Source organism: Callospermophilus lateralis, chromosome 19 (genome assembly GCF_048772815.1).
Source record: "Callospermophilus lateralis isolate mCalLat2 chromosome 19, mCalLat2.hap1, whole genome shotgun sequence".
NCBI classification, from domain to species: Eukaryota; Metazoa; Chordata; class Mammalia; order Rodentia; family Sciuridae; genus Callospermophilus; species Callospermophilus lateralis.
The window spans coordinates 19377904-19393273 of record NC_135323.1 but is presented as its reverse complement, the minus strand read 5'-3'; the positions used below and the strand labels follow the sequence as shown (position 1 = coordinate 19393273).

General features: G+C 64.7%; 1 protein-coding gene across 2 annotated transcripts in view; it reads right to left on the bottom strand.

Annotated features, from left to right (window-relative positions):
- Nucleotides 1–937: 937 nt before the first annotated feature.
- The window catches only part of Il21r (interleukin 21 receptor), a 33243-nt gene continuing 18810 nt past the window's right edge, over nucleotides 938–15370 (bottom strand). For both annotated transcript variants that reach the window (XM_076840359.2, XM_076840360.2), the window contains exons 3-9: nucleotides 10253–10355; nucleotides 9391–9590; nucleotides 6678–6832; nucleotides 5927–6104; nucleotides 5393–5498; nucleotides 4435–4519; nucleotides 938–3426 (exon numbers count right to left, since the gene is read on the bottom strand). In XM_076840359.2, the coding sequence (XP_076696474.2) occupies nucleotides 2698–3426; nucleotides 4435–4519; nucleotides 5393–5498; nucleotides 5927–6104; nucleotides 6678–6832; nucleotides 9391–9590; nucleotides 10253–10355 (1556 nt within the window). In that variant the 3' untranslated portion in view covers nucleotides 938–2697. The remainder of the gene's footprint in view (nucleotides 3427–4434; nucleotides 4520–5392; nucleotides 5499–5926; nucleotides 6105–6677; nucleotides 6833–9390; nucleotides 9591–10252; nucleotides 10356–15370) is intronic.

Genomic DNA, 15370 nt, shown 5'->3' with positions numbered 1-15370 from the left:
ATGCTCTATCCAGAAGTGAGATTTGCCACTTCTGCTCAAAGCTCATTCGCCAGCCCTAGTCATGTGGCCTCATGTGACCACAAAGGTCCAGGAGGTGCAATCCTGGCATGTGCCCAGAATCCCCAAAGCTGGAAATAATTGGTGCAGAGCATAATGATTTCCATACTCGTGGACCTCAAAAGTCTGGGAGGTATATGATTTCAGGCATGGCTGGATCCAGGTGTCAAGAGATGGCCCCAGGAATAAATTTCCACACCTCAGTCCTGCTTCGTCTCAGGAAAGCTGTTTGCCCCTGGCTCCCCCAGCAGCTCCCAGGCCCGGGCTCTCCCCACAGCTCAGCAATCCCAGCAGACAGCAGGACGTGGCTGTGCTGAGGTCACACGGGTGCTCCCTGGACTGGCATCAGCCACACCCACAGGAGGCAAAGGCACTGGCGCCCACGGGTGTTCGCGCAGAGTCTTGGACCTCTTTATCTGGGTCCCCCGCAGCAGAGCTGGCTGAGCCAGGGCTGGACGAGGGCCGAGAGCCTCAAGTTCAGCTTCCAACTCTCAGGATGGGTTTGGCGCACGGCCTCGGGCAGTGGCTGTCCTGCCCGCTCAGAGCCTGCGGGTGGCATGGCGGCCAGGAAGCGCCATGAGAGGGCACGGGTGGTGTGCCAGGTGGCCCTGAGGGCCATTCCACAGCCCAACCCCAGGGCCTCCTCCTCCAGCCCCCGCAGCCCCGGGGCCATCAGCCCCTACCCCACCCGCTCCTGCCCCAGAGGCCCACTGTGCGCATCATCGCTCCGTGTCTGGCTCCAGTGGTCAGTTTGCGGCTGGAGGTCGGCCGTGGCGGAACAGTCACACCAAGGCAAGGGGAGAGCACAAACCAGGCTTTATTGAGTGTCTACTATGCACCAGGCTGGGGAGGTCAGCGAAGGAGGCAGATCTCAGGCTTTGTCTTCAGCGTCCGGCTCTGTCTCTCCACCTCTGTTTGTCCTCCCATCCGTCCGCCTGTCCGTCCGCCCACCTACTTCCTGTCCATCCTTGGTGGGGGCCTCTCTTGGCTCCAGCCTCTGCCGCCCTGTTCAGGTGCGGCCTCTCCTTCAAAGGTGGAGTCAGGGAGGGGCCACGGCCGCCCCAGGCCACGGCCCCCTGGAGAACTGAGCCTCCCCGGGGAGCCTCCGCTCAGGTGGTGTCTGCAGGTGGCACCTTCAAACTGCCGCTCTGGGGAGGTGTGACAACCACAGCAACCTCAGCCCAAGTGTCCAGGGGGGCGGGGCGGGGGGGCTGCTCCCATGAGCAGGACCCGGGGTTTCACCCAGGCGCCCGACGATGCGTGAGCCCTGGTCCCAGGTCCCCAGTCCCCAGTGTTCTAGAACTTTCCGGGCGCTCGCTGAGGACTCCTCCAGCATTTCTCTCAGCAACTTCTCCCAACTGCCTTGCTTCACAGGAAAGTCCTGGGCAGACTGTCAGCAGAACTAACCCCTGCCGCCTCCTCGCCCAGCCCGACCCGGCTCCCGCGGGAGGGTCCAGGCCGGGTGGGGGATTCCCAGGGCTCCTTGACCCTGCTGGCCCCGAGACGCCACCTCTAGGTGGGCACCCTGGAGGGAAGGCCGTCTAACTGCTTGAAAATAAAAATAGAGGCGTTTATGAATCGTCTGTCACCCACAGCTGGCTCCGGGACTGAAGTGAGGCCGGTGACATGGCTTCATTCATTTTCAACAGGCTCTGAGAAGTCACTGGCCAGAAAACCGACTGTCCCCGAGTCCCCCGAGTCCCCAGAGCTGAATACATAAGACGTCAGGGCTGGGGGGGCTGGGCCTGCTGCAGGGGCCCGGAGGTTGTGGCCTCCAGCCGCTGGTTCCTCCGTGTGTCCCCGACACCCGTGAGTGCACAGGGCGGGTCCCATGGGCACCGTGCCCACCCTGGGCTCCCAGCGCCTGGCACCATGCCCAGCCTGTACCTGGTGCTTGATAAATATTTTTGAGGGTACAAAAGGGGATTTTTAAAAAATGGGCAGCAGAAGCCAAAAAAGAACCCTGGTGGCAGGGACTGTTTCCAAGGGACACGGCTGAGTGGTTCGAGGCCCGGAAACCCCGAGTACCCGCTTCAGAGGGCCCTGGGCCCAGGCTGTCAGTGTCACCTGGTTTCTCACCCCAGCCACCTCTGCACGGGCAGGAAGCTGGCGGAGGGGCTGCTCAGGCTGCAGACTGAGCCGAGGCCTGCCCACCCCGGGGCTGGCCAGGCTCCTGCACAGGTGAGGAAGCAGCCCAGAGAGGGAGTGCGACTTGTCTGGGCAGCACAGCACGGGCCCCCTGGGCGGAATCTTCCTGCGCCCTGAGGGCTCAGCCCCTCCCCAGCCCTTCCTGAGGGGCCACAGGGACAGCCTGGACGTGTGTGGCTGCTGGACTCTTCCCTGGACCTGGGGTCTGGCTTGGCACCTGTCACGGGCAGTGTCTGAGCCCAGCAGGCTGGTGGACCGGCGGCCACTCGGCCCCAGGGAGGAGGCTTTTGACTGTGTCTGCGGGTGCTTTGTCACAGCTGGGGCCATACACGGCTGGGGACACGCCACCACACACCCAGCCACGCACACTGTGAGCCACAGGCCTGGAGGCCCCTTCCCTGGGGACTGAGGGCCGCGGGCCTGTCTCTGCTGGTGCCCGGGTGGCCGTCCCTGGCGGCCTGCTGGGGACAGGACAGCTGGGCTGCCGCCTCGCTAGCTGGCCTGGGCCGCGGGACCTGCAGGCAGAGGGCTGCTGACCACCCACTGGCGGAGGTAGCTCCGGGGCGGCCCCTCGTCCCCGGGGCCAGCAAAGTCACACTCGACAGGGCTGCCACAGTCGGAGCCCGCAAAGCCGCTGTCGAAGGTGTCCATGTCCAGGCCGGCGGCTGGGGACCCCGCCTCACTGTCCGGGGCACCCCCCGGGGCCCAGCCCTCCTGGTCGGCCAGGGTCAGCTCCAGCCTGTCCAGGAGGCTGCCCATGGGGCCGCCCAGTCCAGGGCCACCCGACGAGACGCAGCCGCAGGACAGGACTGTGGTGGCTGGGCCCAGCAGCAGGTCCCCGGGGCCCGGCTCCAGGCTGGCGTCCAGGCTCAGGGCCGGGTAGCCATCGTCCCCGCAGCTGCAAGGCCAGGTGCACGGTCCCTCGGCGTCCACCACAGTCACCGTGTCGATGGACACCAGGCCGTACGGACGGTCCCTCTCCTCCCCGAAGGCTGAGCCTCCAGAGCCACCTGCTCTGGGGGAGGCCGGGCCCCAGGGGCGAGGCTCGGACACCCCGTCGGCCTCCAGCAGGTCCACGGGCCCCGCCAGCCCTGGGGACTCCAGTCCCTTGGCTGGACTCCGTGGGGGGACGCAGGCGGGCAGCTCCAGGGTGGACAGTACCACGGTGCCCCAGGGGCCCGGGTCCAGGCTGGGGGCGCAGAAGGGCGAGCCCACCCATCTCTGTGGAAGAGACACAGAGTGAGGCGGGGACGCAGGGGCACAGGACAGCGGGGGGACACAGGACAGCAGGGACATCAGGTGGGGAGAGAGGGCATCAGGACCTGGACGGCCCTCGTCCATCAGGGCCCCACCTCTGTCCTGCCCACTCTGGGCCTCAGCGTCCCCACCCATCGTGGGCAGCTCCTGCCCTCAGTAGCCTGGTCAGTCACGGGTGGCCCCAAGGCCTGGGCTCTGCTGGGTGCAGGGACAAGATTCCCAAGTCCCCGTGACAGGGATCGGAGGACTGGACAGACCCCTCTCTGTCCCCCCGCCGTCCCCTGTTCTACTTCCTCCTTGACCATCCACAAGCTCCACGTTCTCCTGTTTATGCGTCCCTGTTAGAGGGGATGCTCAGCCGGTGCAGAGCCTCACCTTCTGTGTTCATGCACACAGCAGGTGCACAATAAATGTTCATGAACTAAATGGGTTGAGTGAATCAATGACAAGGCCCTTGAAGTGCAGGTGACAGGGACACAGAGACAGTTGGACACAGAGACAGTTGGGCCTCAGGGGAGAGGGAGGTGGGTCCCAGGTCCCTCCCTCCCCCTCTGGGCCCCGGGGGGCTGCACCAGGTAGACAGCAGGAGCTCAATCAGTGCCTTAGGTTGTCTGGCTCAGCTGGAGCCCGCAGGCCGCCCCTCCCCGTCGCCACATCCTGTCTTGGGCCCCTCCTGGGTGCGGAGGGTGGCAGAGGGTGCTGGGCAGGAAGGGGTGACAGTGGCAGCAGGACCCCTCCCTGCCCACCCAGGTCGGGGCGGCCAGGGGAGGCCAGGCCAGTGCCGTCGGTCCCCGTGGGTCTGTCTCTGAGCTGGGAGGCCGGGGCCCGCCTGGGTCTGGTGACACCACACGCTGTTGCCCTGGGAACTGGGACGCCCAGGCCAGGCTCCAGGTCCCACGGGGCCAGGCCACTCCCGGCCCCCAGGGTGGCCGGGTCCAGACGGAGGTGGGGATCTGGGAGGGACTCGCTCACCTTGAAGTCCCCGCCGTGGCCCTCGTACAGGGGCTGGAAGAACCGCTTGGGGCTGGGCACTGGCGCCCACACCTTCTTACACAGCCTAAGGGGACAGAGACCGCCAGGGGCTGTGACCGCAGCCAGAGGGTGGCCCCGACTTGTCCTGCGGGAGACGCAGCCCTCCAAGACAGTCCTGCCTCCCCCCCGCCCCAGCCTCTGATTCCGCCTCCGTGAAGTGGGAGCAGGGGGTCTCCGGCCTCTGGCAGGTTCCTGAATGAAGAGGTTTGGAGCCTTTCGTGTGTCCCTTCTGAGCCTCCGCTTCCAGGGAGGACGGGAGGACGGGAGGGGCAGCTCCACGGGGCCAGGGCGGGACCACCTAGGTGCTGGGTGCTGGTCCCCCGCCCGTAATCCCAGCAGCTCGGGAGGCTGAGGCAGGAGGATCCGAGTTCAAAGCCAGCCTCAGTGAGGCCCTGTCTCTAGATAAAATATAAAAGGGCTGGGGACGGGGCTCAGTGGTTGAGCGCCCCGGGTCCAACACCAGGTACCAAAACACAGAGCAAACCTCTGGTTACGCAGAGGGATGGGGGAGGGGTGCTCATGTCACTCCACCCGGCAGCCCTGGGCGCTGCTCAGGCCTCAAAGCTTAAAACCCAGCAGACAAGGTCACAGCTGGGGTCACGTGAAGAGCTCAGGGTCCCATCCTGCCTCTGCTCCTGGCTGTGTGGCTTTGGGCAAGTTCCTTGACAGCTCTGTGCCTTGGCCTCTCGGTTTGTAAAACAGGGGTGACTGTTGGGTGTCGGCTGGCGGGCTGCCGTGGGTGACGTGGGCGCTCTGCCCGGCGTCCGGCGCGTGGTGAGTGTGAGCTGGCCATTAGGATCTCCATCTTGGTGACAGGCCCGTCCCCCAGCCCCGGGGAGGGTCTTGCTGGGAGCGGCCATGGCCCATCCCCCTTCCCTGCTGAGGACCCCAGCCTCACCTCCAAGGCAGGTGGACCTTCAGGCCCAGGAAGACAAGGACGGGGCCCAAGATGACCAGCAGGAGCAGCAGCAGCGGCTGCGGGGGCCCCCAGCCTTTCCTGGACTCTGCAAAGGAAGGCAAATGGCCTCATCTCCACCCGCTATCCCAGCGGCTCGGAGGCCGAGGCAGGAGGATCGCAAGGCCAAAGCCAGCCCCAGTGACTTAGCGAGGCCCTGTCTCAAAATAAGATATAAGCAGGGCTGGGCTGTGGCTCGTGGTCAATGTCCCCGGGTTCCATTCCCTAGACCAAGAAACCCCAGACTCCATCTCCCTGAGCCTCGTTTCCTAACTTGCTAAACGGGGATCCTGATCCTCGATGCAGAGTCAAATGTGCCCCCAGATGCAGCGGCTGGCACCCGGCCTGGGGCCTGGCAAGCGGCTGGCACCCGTCCTGGGGGTGAACAAGGGAGTGGACGCCTCCCAGCCCTGCTGGACGAGGCCCCGGGACCAGAGCTGGTAGAGCAGGGGGACGTCCACTCGGGGTCACACCTACCCTCCGGCGGGGTCTGGAAGATGACGGGGTCGCTCCACTCGCTCCAGGTCCCCCGGAAGGAGGAGCCCGGCTGGGGCCCTGCCCGCACCTGCAGCTCGTAGCTGGAGCCCTGGCGGAACTCCAAGGGCAGGAGGGAGACGCTCCTGGAGTCCACTGAGACCAGCTTTGTCACGGGGCTCTGCGGGGCACAAAGGACGCTCCCGTCAGGGTTCCCCGGGGGCCGGCCCCTGCCCCTCGCAGAACCGCCTTTCAGCAGCCCCCGGGGAGGGGGCTGGGGTCTCCTCTCCTGCAACAGGAACCAGGCTCCGGCCCCAGCTGGCCGCTCTCAGCAGGGCCTGGGCCTTGGCTGGTGGACTCCCTGACTCGGCTCCTCTCTGGAACTCTCCAGAGCAAAGGACCCCTGTGAAGCCTCCACATTGGGAACAGTGGGCTCTCTAACCCTGGGCCCGCCCCCGGATATGTCTGGGACTCTCCAACTATGGCTCTTCTCAGCAAAGTGGGAACCTTCCAGAAGGTTCCAGAAGGTTCTAGAAGGTTCAGGAAGTTTCCGAAACCTTCTCTACTCTGGTTGCATGGGTGGGACCTGGGGAGGAGGGGAGGAAGCAGGGTCAGGGAGGGAGCGGGAGGGGGTCTCCCCCCACCAGGGAGAACTCAGTGGTGCCTGGGGCTGCAGAGCTCACCTGTCACTCTCACTCCCCGGCTCACACCTGGCTGCTCCCTCCCCAAGCCGGGCCACCCACGAGGTCCTCACCCGAGCCCAGGGGTCCCCGCGGTTCCTGTACTGCAGCTCATACTGCATCCTGCCCCTCAGCGCATAGAAGTCGGGCTCTTCGTAGTCGGAGCACCAGGAGACGTTGTAGTGTCCCGAGAAGGTGACCGTCACGTTGAAAGGAGGAGCCGGCTTGACTGAGGGGAGACACCCGGAGAGATAACGCAGGGTGGGACTTAGCTGCAGCCCGGAAAAATCTGGAGGCCTCCAGAAGTCCCCTCCCTCCCCCTGGCCATTGCCGGCAGGGCCAGGGTCAGCAAGCCCAGTGACTCTGGGCACAGCCCTCCCCGCCTCTAGGTCTCCACCGCTCAGACCAGGCGTGGGGTACAGTCTTGGTGGCCACGGGCAGGTGTCAGTCAGAACTGGGGACACAGGTGTGAGGTGTGAGGTGATGGAACAGAAAGGGCTGTTCTCGGGCTTAAAAGGTACAGCCAGGACCTGGGCCCAGCCTGGCCAGTGGAGGAGCTCACTCCAGGAAAAAAACAAAACAAGATGCCGTGAAACCTGGGGATCTAGACGATCACGTGAAATCACTCCAGTTTTGTTTGTTTTTGTTCACTTTGGGGTACCGGGGACTGAACCTGGGGCGCTCAACCCCTGAGCCACGTCCCCAGCCCTTTCCATGTTTGATTTTGAGTCAGGGCCTCCCTACGTTTCTTAGGGCTCACTCAGCTGCTGAGGCTGGCCTCCTACTTCAGCCTCCTGACTCACTGGGATTACAGGTGTGCACACGGCCCGCAGGACAATGATGGCGGCTCCTCAGCCTGGAGCTGCCCTGCTGCTCTGTGCTGGGCAGACTGACCCCACGGGGGGCCTGTGAGCTTGGCTCAGTGCCCTCTGCGCCCAGGTGAAGGCCAGAGCTGTCCCCGATCTTCTCCATCCCAATTTGCCTGTTGAACTTGGTCAGGACCCGGCCGCAGTCCTGCCCCGTGTCAGGGACCAGTTTCCATCCCTGGGCCTCACTGTCCTGGGGCCACGCTGAACAGCAGAAGGTGCTGACTGCGGGGTCGGTGACCCACTGTCGGCCTCGGGAGCCGCAGCCCTCCTCCGCCCCAGCTCTGCCCCTCCAAAGGCCACCATCGCTCTGCGCTGGGTCCCTGGGGCCAAGGCTTGTCCTCCTGGCCCCGTCTGAGCCCCCAGCTCCTAGGACAGAGCCTGGGGCACGGCGACCTCCATGAATACTGTCACATTAACAAATGGCCCTTTGAGGGCTTCCAAAAAGGGACTCCAGCCTGCTGGGGTCTGAAGCACCCTGGGGCGCCAACTCTGGGGGTGCTTCCTGGTTGGGCACACAGAGGTCCTCACAGCCTCCCTCCCCAGGTGCTGGGGCAGGTCCTGGGCTTGCCCAGGATGCTGGTGGGTCTGGGGTCCTCAGGGGGCTCAGCGCAGGGGGGCCCGGGCCTCAGGAGGAGGGAGGAGGCCGGAGGGGGAGGCAGGCAGTCACCTCCTGCCCTGGGCCCCGCCGGCCTCAGGCCCCAGAGAACTGCAAACCTGGAGCCACCCAGCAACGGGCAGTGGCCACCTCCCGGCCACCCGCCCCCTGACCTCCCCTCTACTCCTGGGGGCTACGGGGGATGGGCCAGGCAGGCGTGTGCCGGGACCTCGCCTCTCACTGTGAGTGTGCATGTGTGTGCTAGTGTGGGTGTGTAAGTGTGTGTGTGGGCGTGTGAGATCGTGTGTGTGTGTGTGTGTGCGTGTGTGGGCGTGTGTGTGTGTGGGGGGGCGTGTGTGTGTGTGTGAGTGTGTGTGTGTGTGTGTGGGTGTGTGTGTGAGACAGCTCAGACCTCTGTGTCCCTGCCTCCTAGGCCGGGGCTTGGGGAGACGGGGTGGGTGTGTCGAGGGTGTGTCGAGGGTGTGTCACGGGTCTGTGTGGGCGTGAGCGGAGCCTGTGAGTGAGTGTGGTGGGTGTGTGTGGGTGTGCAAAGCCTGGCTCCCGCCCTCTGTGGTGAACCGCACCCAGGGCAACCCGACCTGGAGTGGGGACCCCAGACACTCGGGGACACGGTCACACACACAAGCCAAGGTCGCCTTCCAGACCCTTCCCTGTCCCTGCCTGGCGCTGGGCTGCCCGGCCCTGGGCTTGGGGACGCAGGACACAACAGCCCTCCTGCTCCAGCCCCTGGAAGGGGAGGAACCAGGTGGGACGGTGACCTCCGCTGGCCCCTGTGGGGACAGCATCCCGCGGGCTGGTGGGGGAAGGGCCTCTCTCTGCTCAGGGGAAGCAGCCCCAGGTGACCACACCTTGTCCAGAGTCACACCGACGGGGCCAGCCAGGACCAAAGCCCGGGAGCCCGGGTCCCGGCCCAGCTCTTCCCAAACCTCCAGGGCTTCCCAATGGAGCGGACAGCGGCTCCGGGCAGGAGCGTGGGCCTGGCACCCCCTGGTCCCCACCAGGCCGGGCGCTCACTGCTGTCACCTGGTCCCCACCAGGTTGGACGCTCACTGCTGTCACCTGGTCCCCACCAGGCTGGACGCTCACTGCCGTCACCTGGTCCCCACCAGGCCGCGCGCTCACTGCTGTCACCTGGTCCCCACCAGGTTGGACGCTCACTGCTGTCACCTGGTCCCCACCAGGTTGGACGCTCACTGCTGTCACCTGGTCCCCACCAGGCCGCGCGCTCACTGCTGTCACCTGGTCCCCACCAGGCTGGACGCTCACTGCTGTCACCTGGTCCCCACCAGGCCGCACACTCACTGCTGTCCGCCAGGACGAAGCTGCCGCACTCCCGGGAGGAGTTGCCGGTCGGGTCTGTCACGTTGACGCTGAAGACGTCATCGGGCATGAAGTGGAACACGTCCATGTGGCACGTGTACTTCGCGTGGGTGGCATTGTGGCCGGATCTGTGGAGGCTGCAGGAGGTGACCTCGTCCCCCAGTTCTCCGTACTGGTCTTGCCTTCCAGGAGACAGTGGCCGGTCATGGCTGGAGCCTGGGGCCCAGTGCTCAGGGCCAGGTGCCCCGAGCTCCCGGGGAGGCTCCCCACCCCTGCGGCAGCCCGGGGGGGCTGTGTCCAGGCTGGGCTTGCGCACCCCCAGGGGACCCACAGCGCAGGCCTCATTAGAAACCTGGGCCACTCTCATTTGGATCAATCTCAGTCTGCCCCCGTCCGTCCAGCACTGGATTGCGGTCCCGTGGGAGGGGACCGAATACCCAGGGAGGCCTGTGTCCAGGGCGAAGGGCATCTTCAAGCCTCATCCCCTGCCCTGGGTGGGCTTCTGGGGAAGCTGGTCGGGTGGGATTGGGAGGGATCTGGTGTTTTAACTCCCACTGGGCAGAAGCGATGGGTTCTGAGGGATGCGTAGGAGTTCACCAGAGAGTTACATCCCCACCCACGTGCTCAGTGTCTGAACATGACCGTCCTCTAGGACCATCTACAAGGTGGGCACTTGGCTCCCAGCTCACGGGGTCTTTCTTGGAGTGAAATGGCTAGTGGCCCCCAGGACGTGGCCGCTGTTCTGGCCATCACGGACCAACCTGCTGAGCCAGGTCTGTGGTCTCCTCAGTCCAGACCCCTGAGCCCTGCAGGAGCCCCGAGCAGCGTCCCCAGGGCCACTTACCAGGTGAGAGTGAGCGTGCCGGGGTGGAGGCTCCACGTCTCCAGGACGCAGGTGACCGTCTCGAGGTAGTCAGTGTAGCACACGAGGTCCCGGCAGCCCCAGCCTGCAGGGTCGGGGACACGGGCTGAGGGGGCGGCTGGCGGCTGGAGGATGAGGTGGGGCAGCCCCAGGGCTGGGACGAACACGGGGACCCGGGGACCCAGGGACCCGGAGAAGTAGGCCCAGGACCCAGGGATCCGTGGGTCAGTGCCGACGTTCTGAGGCTGGCGTGGCGACTCGGCTTCGCTGATGTGAAGTAGCCGAGACCAAGCTGTCCCCGGCTTAGCACCTGTGTCTAGCCCCCGGTCACTGTCCCTCCTTCAGGACAAGCCACTCAGGTCCTGACCCCAGACGCATCCCGCAGGAGAGTCAGGACCTCACGACGTCACCCACAGCAGACGAGGCTTCAAAGTCCGCCAGGAGGGGACCTCAGAGTTACAGCCGCGAAGCCCGCAGGACCTGGCCCTGGGTGATGTGGCCCTGCTCCCAGGGGGAGGAGACCCAGAGCACCTGACCTTGGCGCAGAGATCTGCGTCCCCCGCAGCCTAGGGACACGGTGGCAGGGGCGGGTGGTCCCAGCAGATCTGGCTGGAGATTCAACACCCGCCCAGCAACGCCATGGCCCTCGCACGCTCAGGGCGGAAACGCTGACCAGTCTGACCAGAGGAGCCCCATGGTCTCTAGTCTGCATGATGGACGTCACTGCCAACCCCTCTTCCCCACAAGCGCTGAAGCTGCTGCCCCAGGCCACCCATGAGGACCCTGGAGGTGGGGCGTAGACCGACCCCTCCTGGTCAGAGACAGGTCCTTCCTTCCACACAAACTGTGGAGGGGAGGACACAGGCTCCCAGGCTAGACCACACCTCTGGGTCCCAGGCTAGACCTCACCTCTGGGTCCTAGGCTAGACCTCACCTCTGGGGCCCAGGCTAGACCTCACCTCTGGGTCCAGGCTAGACCGCACCTCTGGGTCCCAGGCTAGACCTCACCTCTGGGTCCCAGGATAGACCTCACCTCTGGGTCCCAGGATAGACCTCACCTCTGGGTCCCAGGCTAGACCTCACCGAGTCCTAGGCTAGACCTCACCGAGTCCCAGGCTAGACCGCACCTCTGGGTCCCAGGCTAGACCTCACCTCTGGGTCCAGGCTAGACCTCACCTCTGGGTCCCAGGATAAATCTCACCTCTGGGTCCAGGCTAGACCTCACCTCTGGGTCCCAGGATAGACCTCACCTCTGGGTCCCAGGATAGATCTCACCTCTGGGTCCCAGGCTAGACCTCACCTCTGGGTCCCAGGATAGACCTCACCTCTGGGTCCCAGGATAGACCTCACCTCTGGGTCCCAGGATAGATCTCACCTCTGGGTCCAGGCTAGACCTCACCTCTGGGTCCCAGGATAGACCTCACCTCTGGGTCCCAGGCTAGACCTCACCGAGTCCTAGGCTAGACCTCACCGAGTCCCAGGCTGGACGGCACCTCTGGGTCCCAGGCTAGACCTCACCTCTGGGTCCAGGCTAGACCTCACCTCTGGGTCCCAGGATAGATCTCACCTCTGGGTCCAGGCTAGACCGCACCTCTGGGTCCCAGGATAGACCTCACCTCTGGGTCCCAGGCTAGACCTCACCGAGTCCTAGGCTAGACCTCACCGAGTCCCAGGCTAGACCGCACCTCTGGGTCCCAGGCTAGACCTCACCTCTGGGTCCAGGCTAGACCTCACCTCTGGGTCCCAGGATAGATCTCACCTCTGGGTCCAGGCTAGACCTCACCTCTGGGTCCCAGGCTAGACCTCACCTCTGGGTCCAGGCTAGACCTCACCTCTGGGTCCCAGGATAGACCTCACCTCTGGGTCCCAGGATAGACCTCACCTCTGGGTCCCAGGATAAACCTCACCTCTGGGTCCAGGCTAGACCTCACCTCTGGGTCCAGGCTAGACCTCACCTCTGGGTCCCAGGCTAGACCTCACCTCTGGGTCCCAGGCTAGACCTCACCTCTGGGTCCCAGGCTAGACAGCACCTCTGGGTCCCAGGATAGACCTCACCTCTGGGTCCCAGGCTAGACAGCACCTCTGGGTCCCAGGCTAGACCTCACCTCTGGGTCCCAGGCTAGACCTCACCTCTGGGTCCCAGGCTATACAGCACCTCTGGGTCCCAGGATAGACCTCACCTCTGGGTCCCAGGCTAGACAGCACCTCTGGGTCCCAGGATAGACCTCACCTCTGGGTCCCAGGATAGACCTCACCTCTGGGTCCCAGGCTAGACAGCACCTCTGGGTCCCAGGCTAGACCTCACCTCTGGGTCCAGGCTAGACAGCACCTCTGGGGCCCAGGCTAGACCTCACCTCTGGGTCCCAGGATAGACCTCACCTCTGGGGCCCAGGCTAGACCTCACCTCTGGGTCCCAGGCTAGACCTCACCTCTGGGGCCCAGGCTAGACCTCACCTCTGGGTCCAGGCTAGACAGCACCTCTGGGGCCCAGGCTAGACCTCACCTCTGGGTCCCAGGCTAGACCTCACCTCTGGGGCCCAGGCTAGACCTCACCTCTGGGGCCCAGGCTAGACCTCACCTCTGGGTCCCAGGCTAGACAGCACCTCTGGGTCCCAGGCTAGACCTCACCTCTGGGTCCCAGGCTAGACAGCACCTCTGGGTCCCAGGCTAGACCTCACCTCTGGGTCCCAGGCTAGATCTCACCTCTGAGTCCCAGGATAGACCTCACCTCTGGGTCCCAGGCTAGACAGCACCTCTGGGTCCCAGGATAGACCTCACCTCTGGGTCCCAGGCTAGACAACACCTCTGGGTCCCAGGATAGACCTCACCTCTGGGTCCCAGGATAGACCTCACCTCTGGGTCCCAGGATAGACCTCACCTCTGGGGCCCAGGCTAGACAGCACCTCTGGGTCCCAGGATAGACCTCACCTCTGGGTCCCAGGCTAGACAGCACCTCTGGGTCCCAGGATAGACCTCACCTCTGGGTCCCAGGCTAGACCTCACCTCTGAGTCCCAGGATAGACCTCACCTCTGGGTCCCAGGCTAGGCCTCACCTCTGGGTCCCAGGATAGACCTCACCTCTGGGTCCAGGCTAGACCTCACCTCTGGGTCCCAGGATAGACCTCACCTCTGGGTCCCAGGCTAGACAGCACCTCTGGGTCCCAGGCTAGACAGCACCTCTGGGTCCCAGGATAGACTTCACCTCTGGGTCCCAGGCTAGACAGCACCTCTGGGTCCCAGGATAGACCTCACCTCTGGGTCCCAGGCTAGACAGCACCTCTGGGTCCCAGGATAGACCTCACCTCTGGGTCCCAGGCTAGACAGCACCTCTGGGTCCCAGGCTAGACAGCACCTCTGGGTCCCAGGATAGACCTCACCTCTGGGTCCCAGGATAGACCTCACCTCTGGGTCCCAGGATAGACAGCACCTCTGGGTCCCAGGCTAGACCTCACCTCTGGGTCCCAGGCTAGACCTCACCTCTGGGTCCCAGGATAGACCTCACCTCTGGGTCCCAGGCTAGACCTCACCTCTGGGGCCCAGGCTAGACCTCACCTCTGGGTCCCAGGCTAGACCTCACCTCTGGGGCCCAGGCTAGACAGCACCTCTGGGTCCCAGGATAGACAGCACCTCTGGGTCCCAGGATAGACCTCACCTCTGGGGCCCAGGCTAGACCTCACCTCTGGGGCCCAGGCTAGACCTCACCTCTGGGTCCAGGCTAGACCTCACCTCTGGGTCCAGGCTAGACAGCACCTCTGGGGCCCAGGCTAGACCTCACCTCTGGGTCCAGGCTAGACCGCACCTCTGGGTCCCAGGATAGACAGCACCTCTGGGTCCCAGGATAGACCTCACCTCTGGGTCCCAGGCTAGACCTCACCTCTGGGGCCCAGGCTAGACCTCACCTCTGGGGCCCAGGCTAGACCTCACCTCTGGGGCCCAGGCTAGACCTCACCTCTGGGTCTCAGGCTAGACCGCCCCTCTGGGTCCCAGGCTAGACCTCACCTCTGGGTCCAGGCTAGACCTCACCTCTGGGTCTCAGGCTAGACCACCCCTCTGGGGCCCAGGCTAGCCAGCACCTCGGGTGCCCTGGTCTGCACTGCTCGGTTCCCCCTGGGGAGGTAAACCACACTGGGCCGGGTTTTCACGTTGACCCGGTGGCAGACATGGCTCATGGGTATCCTTCCTACCACGGTCCCCCAGGCCACTCCACCAAGGGGCCTGTTCTGTCTTAGGGAGGCACATGTGGCCTGTCCTGTGGACACCGGATAAATGGCTACGGGGATAGGAGCTGGGGCCACCCAGTGGTGACGGGTCAGCAATTCTACCAAAGGGCAGGAGGTAGCCAGCATTTGCCCCGTTAGCCCTTCCGTCCCTTCCACCCCGTGAGGACCCAGCATAAAGGGCGCCATCTTGGAAGTCAAGACCTTGACCTTGACCTTGGATTCCTGGCCTCCAGGACTGTGGGATGTCAATGTCGCCCTTAATCTTTTGCTCAGCAGCACAACCCAGCCCGGGAGAGCCAGGCGCCCATCTCTGCCCTGCCGCTGTCCGGCTGCGTGGCCTGACCCTCAACCCTGTTCACCCCCAGCCTCCGTGCCCAGGTCTCCCGGGCAGCAGGGGGATGTCGGAGGTGAAGGTCAAGGCTGAGCACGTGGCAGGGGCTTGTTGCTTGGTCCCCTGGGTGTGGCGCCAGGACAGGGGACCCAAACTGGCCGGGGCTGCTGGCCACTCAGAAAGGAAAACAAAAGCCAACATCTGTTTCCTGAGGAGCTATTTGAGGCGCTGGGTCTTTGGGTAAAACCCAGAGCAGCGCTTCTGAGTCAGCAGAGCCGGGCAGAGTTCCCCTGCCCTCCGCAGCCCCGCAGCGGGACTCCTGCCCAGCCCCGCTCGCCTGGCTCTCCAGGCAAAGTTGTTACATAAGGAGAGACAGAGGTTAGACAGAAGGCAGGACTTCCGCCCCTCGGGGGTTGGGGGCCGGCCAAGGCGGAGAGCAGGGGGATGAACAGAACCCATCCCCTGGTGGGACTTGAAGAGCCGGGCCATCGGGGCCTACTTGGGCCTCACGTGTCCCGTGAGGGCTCTGGCTGGATGGGCGCTGGTTAA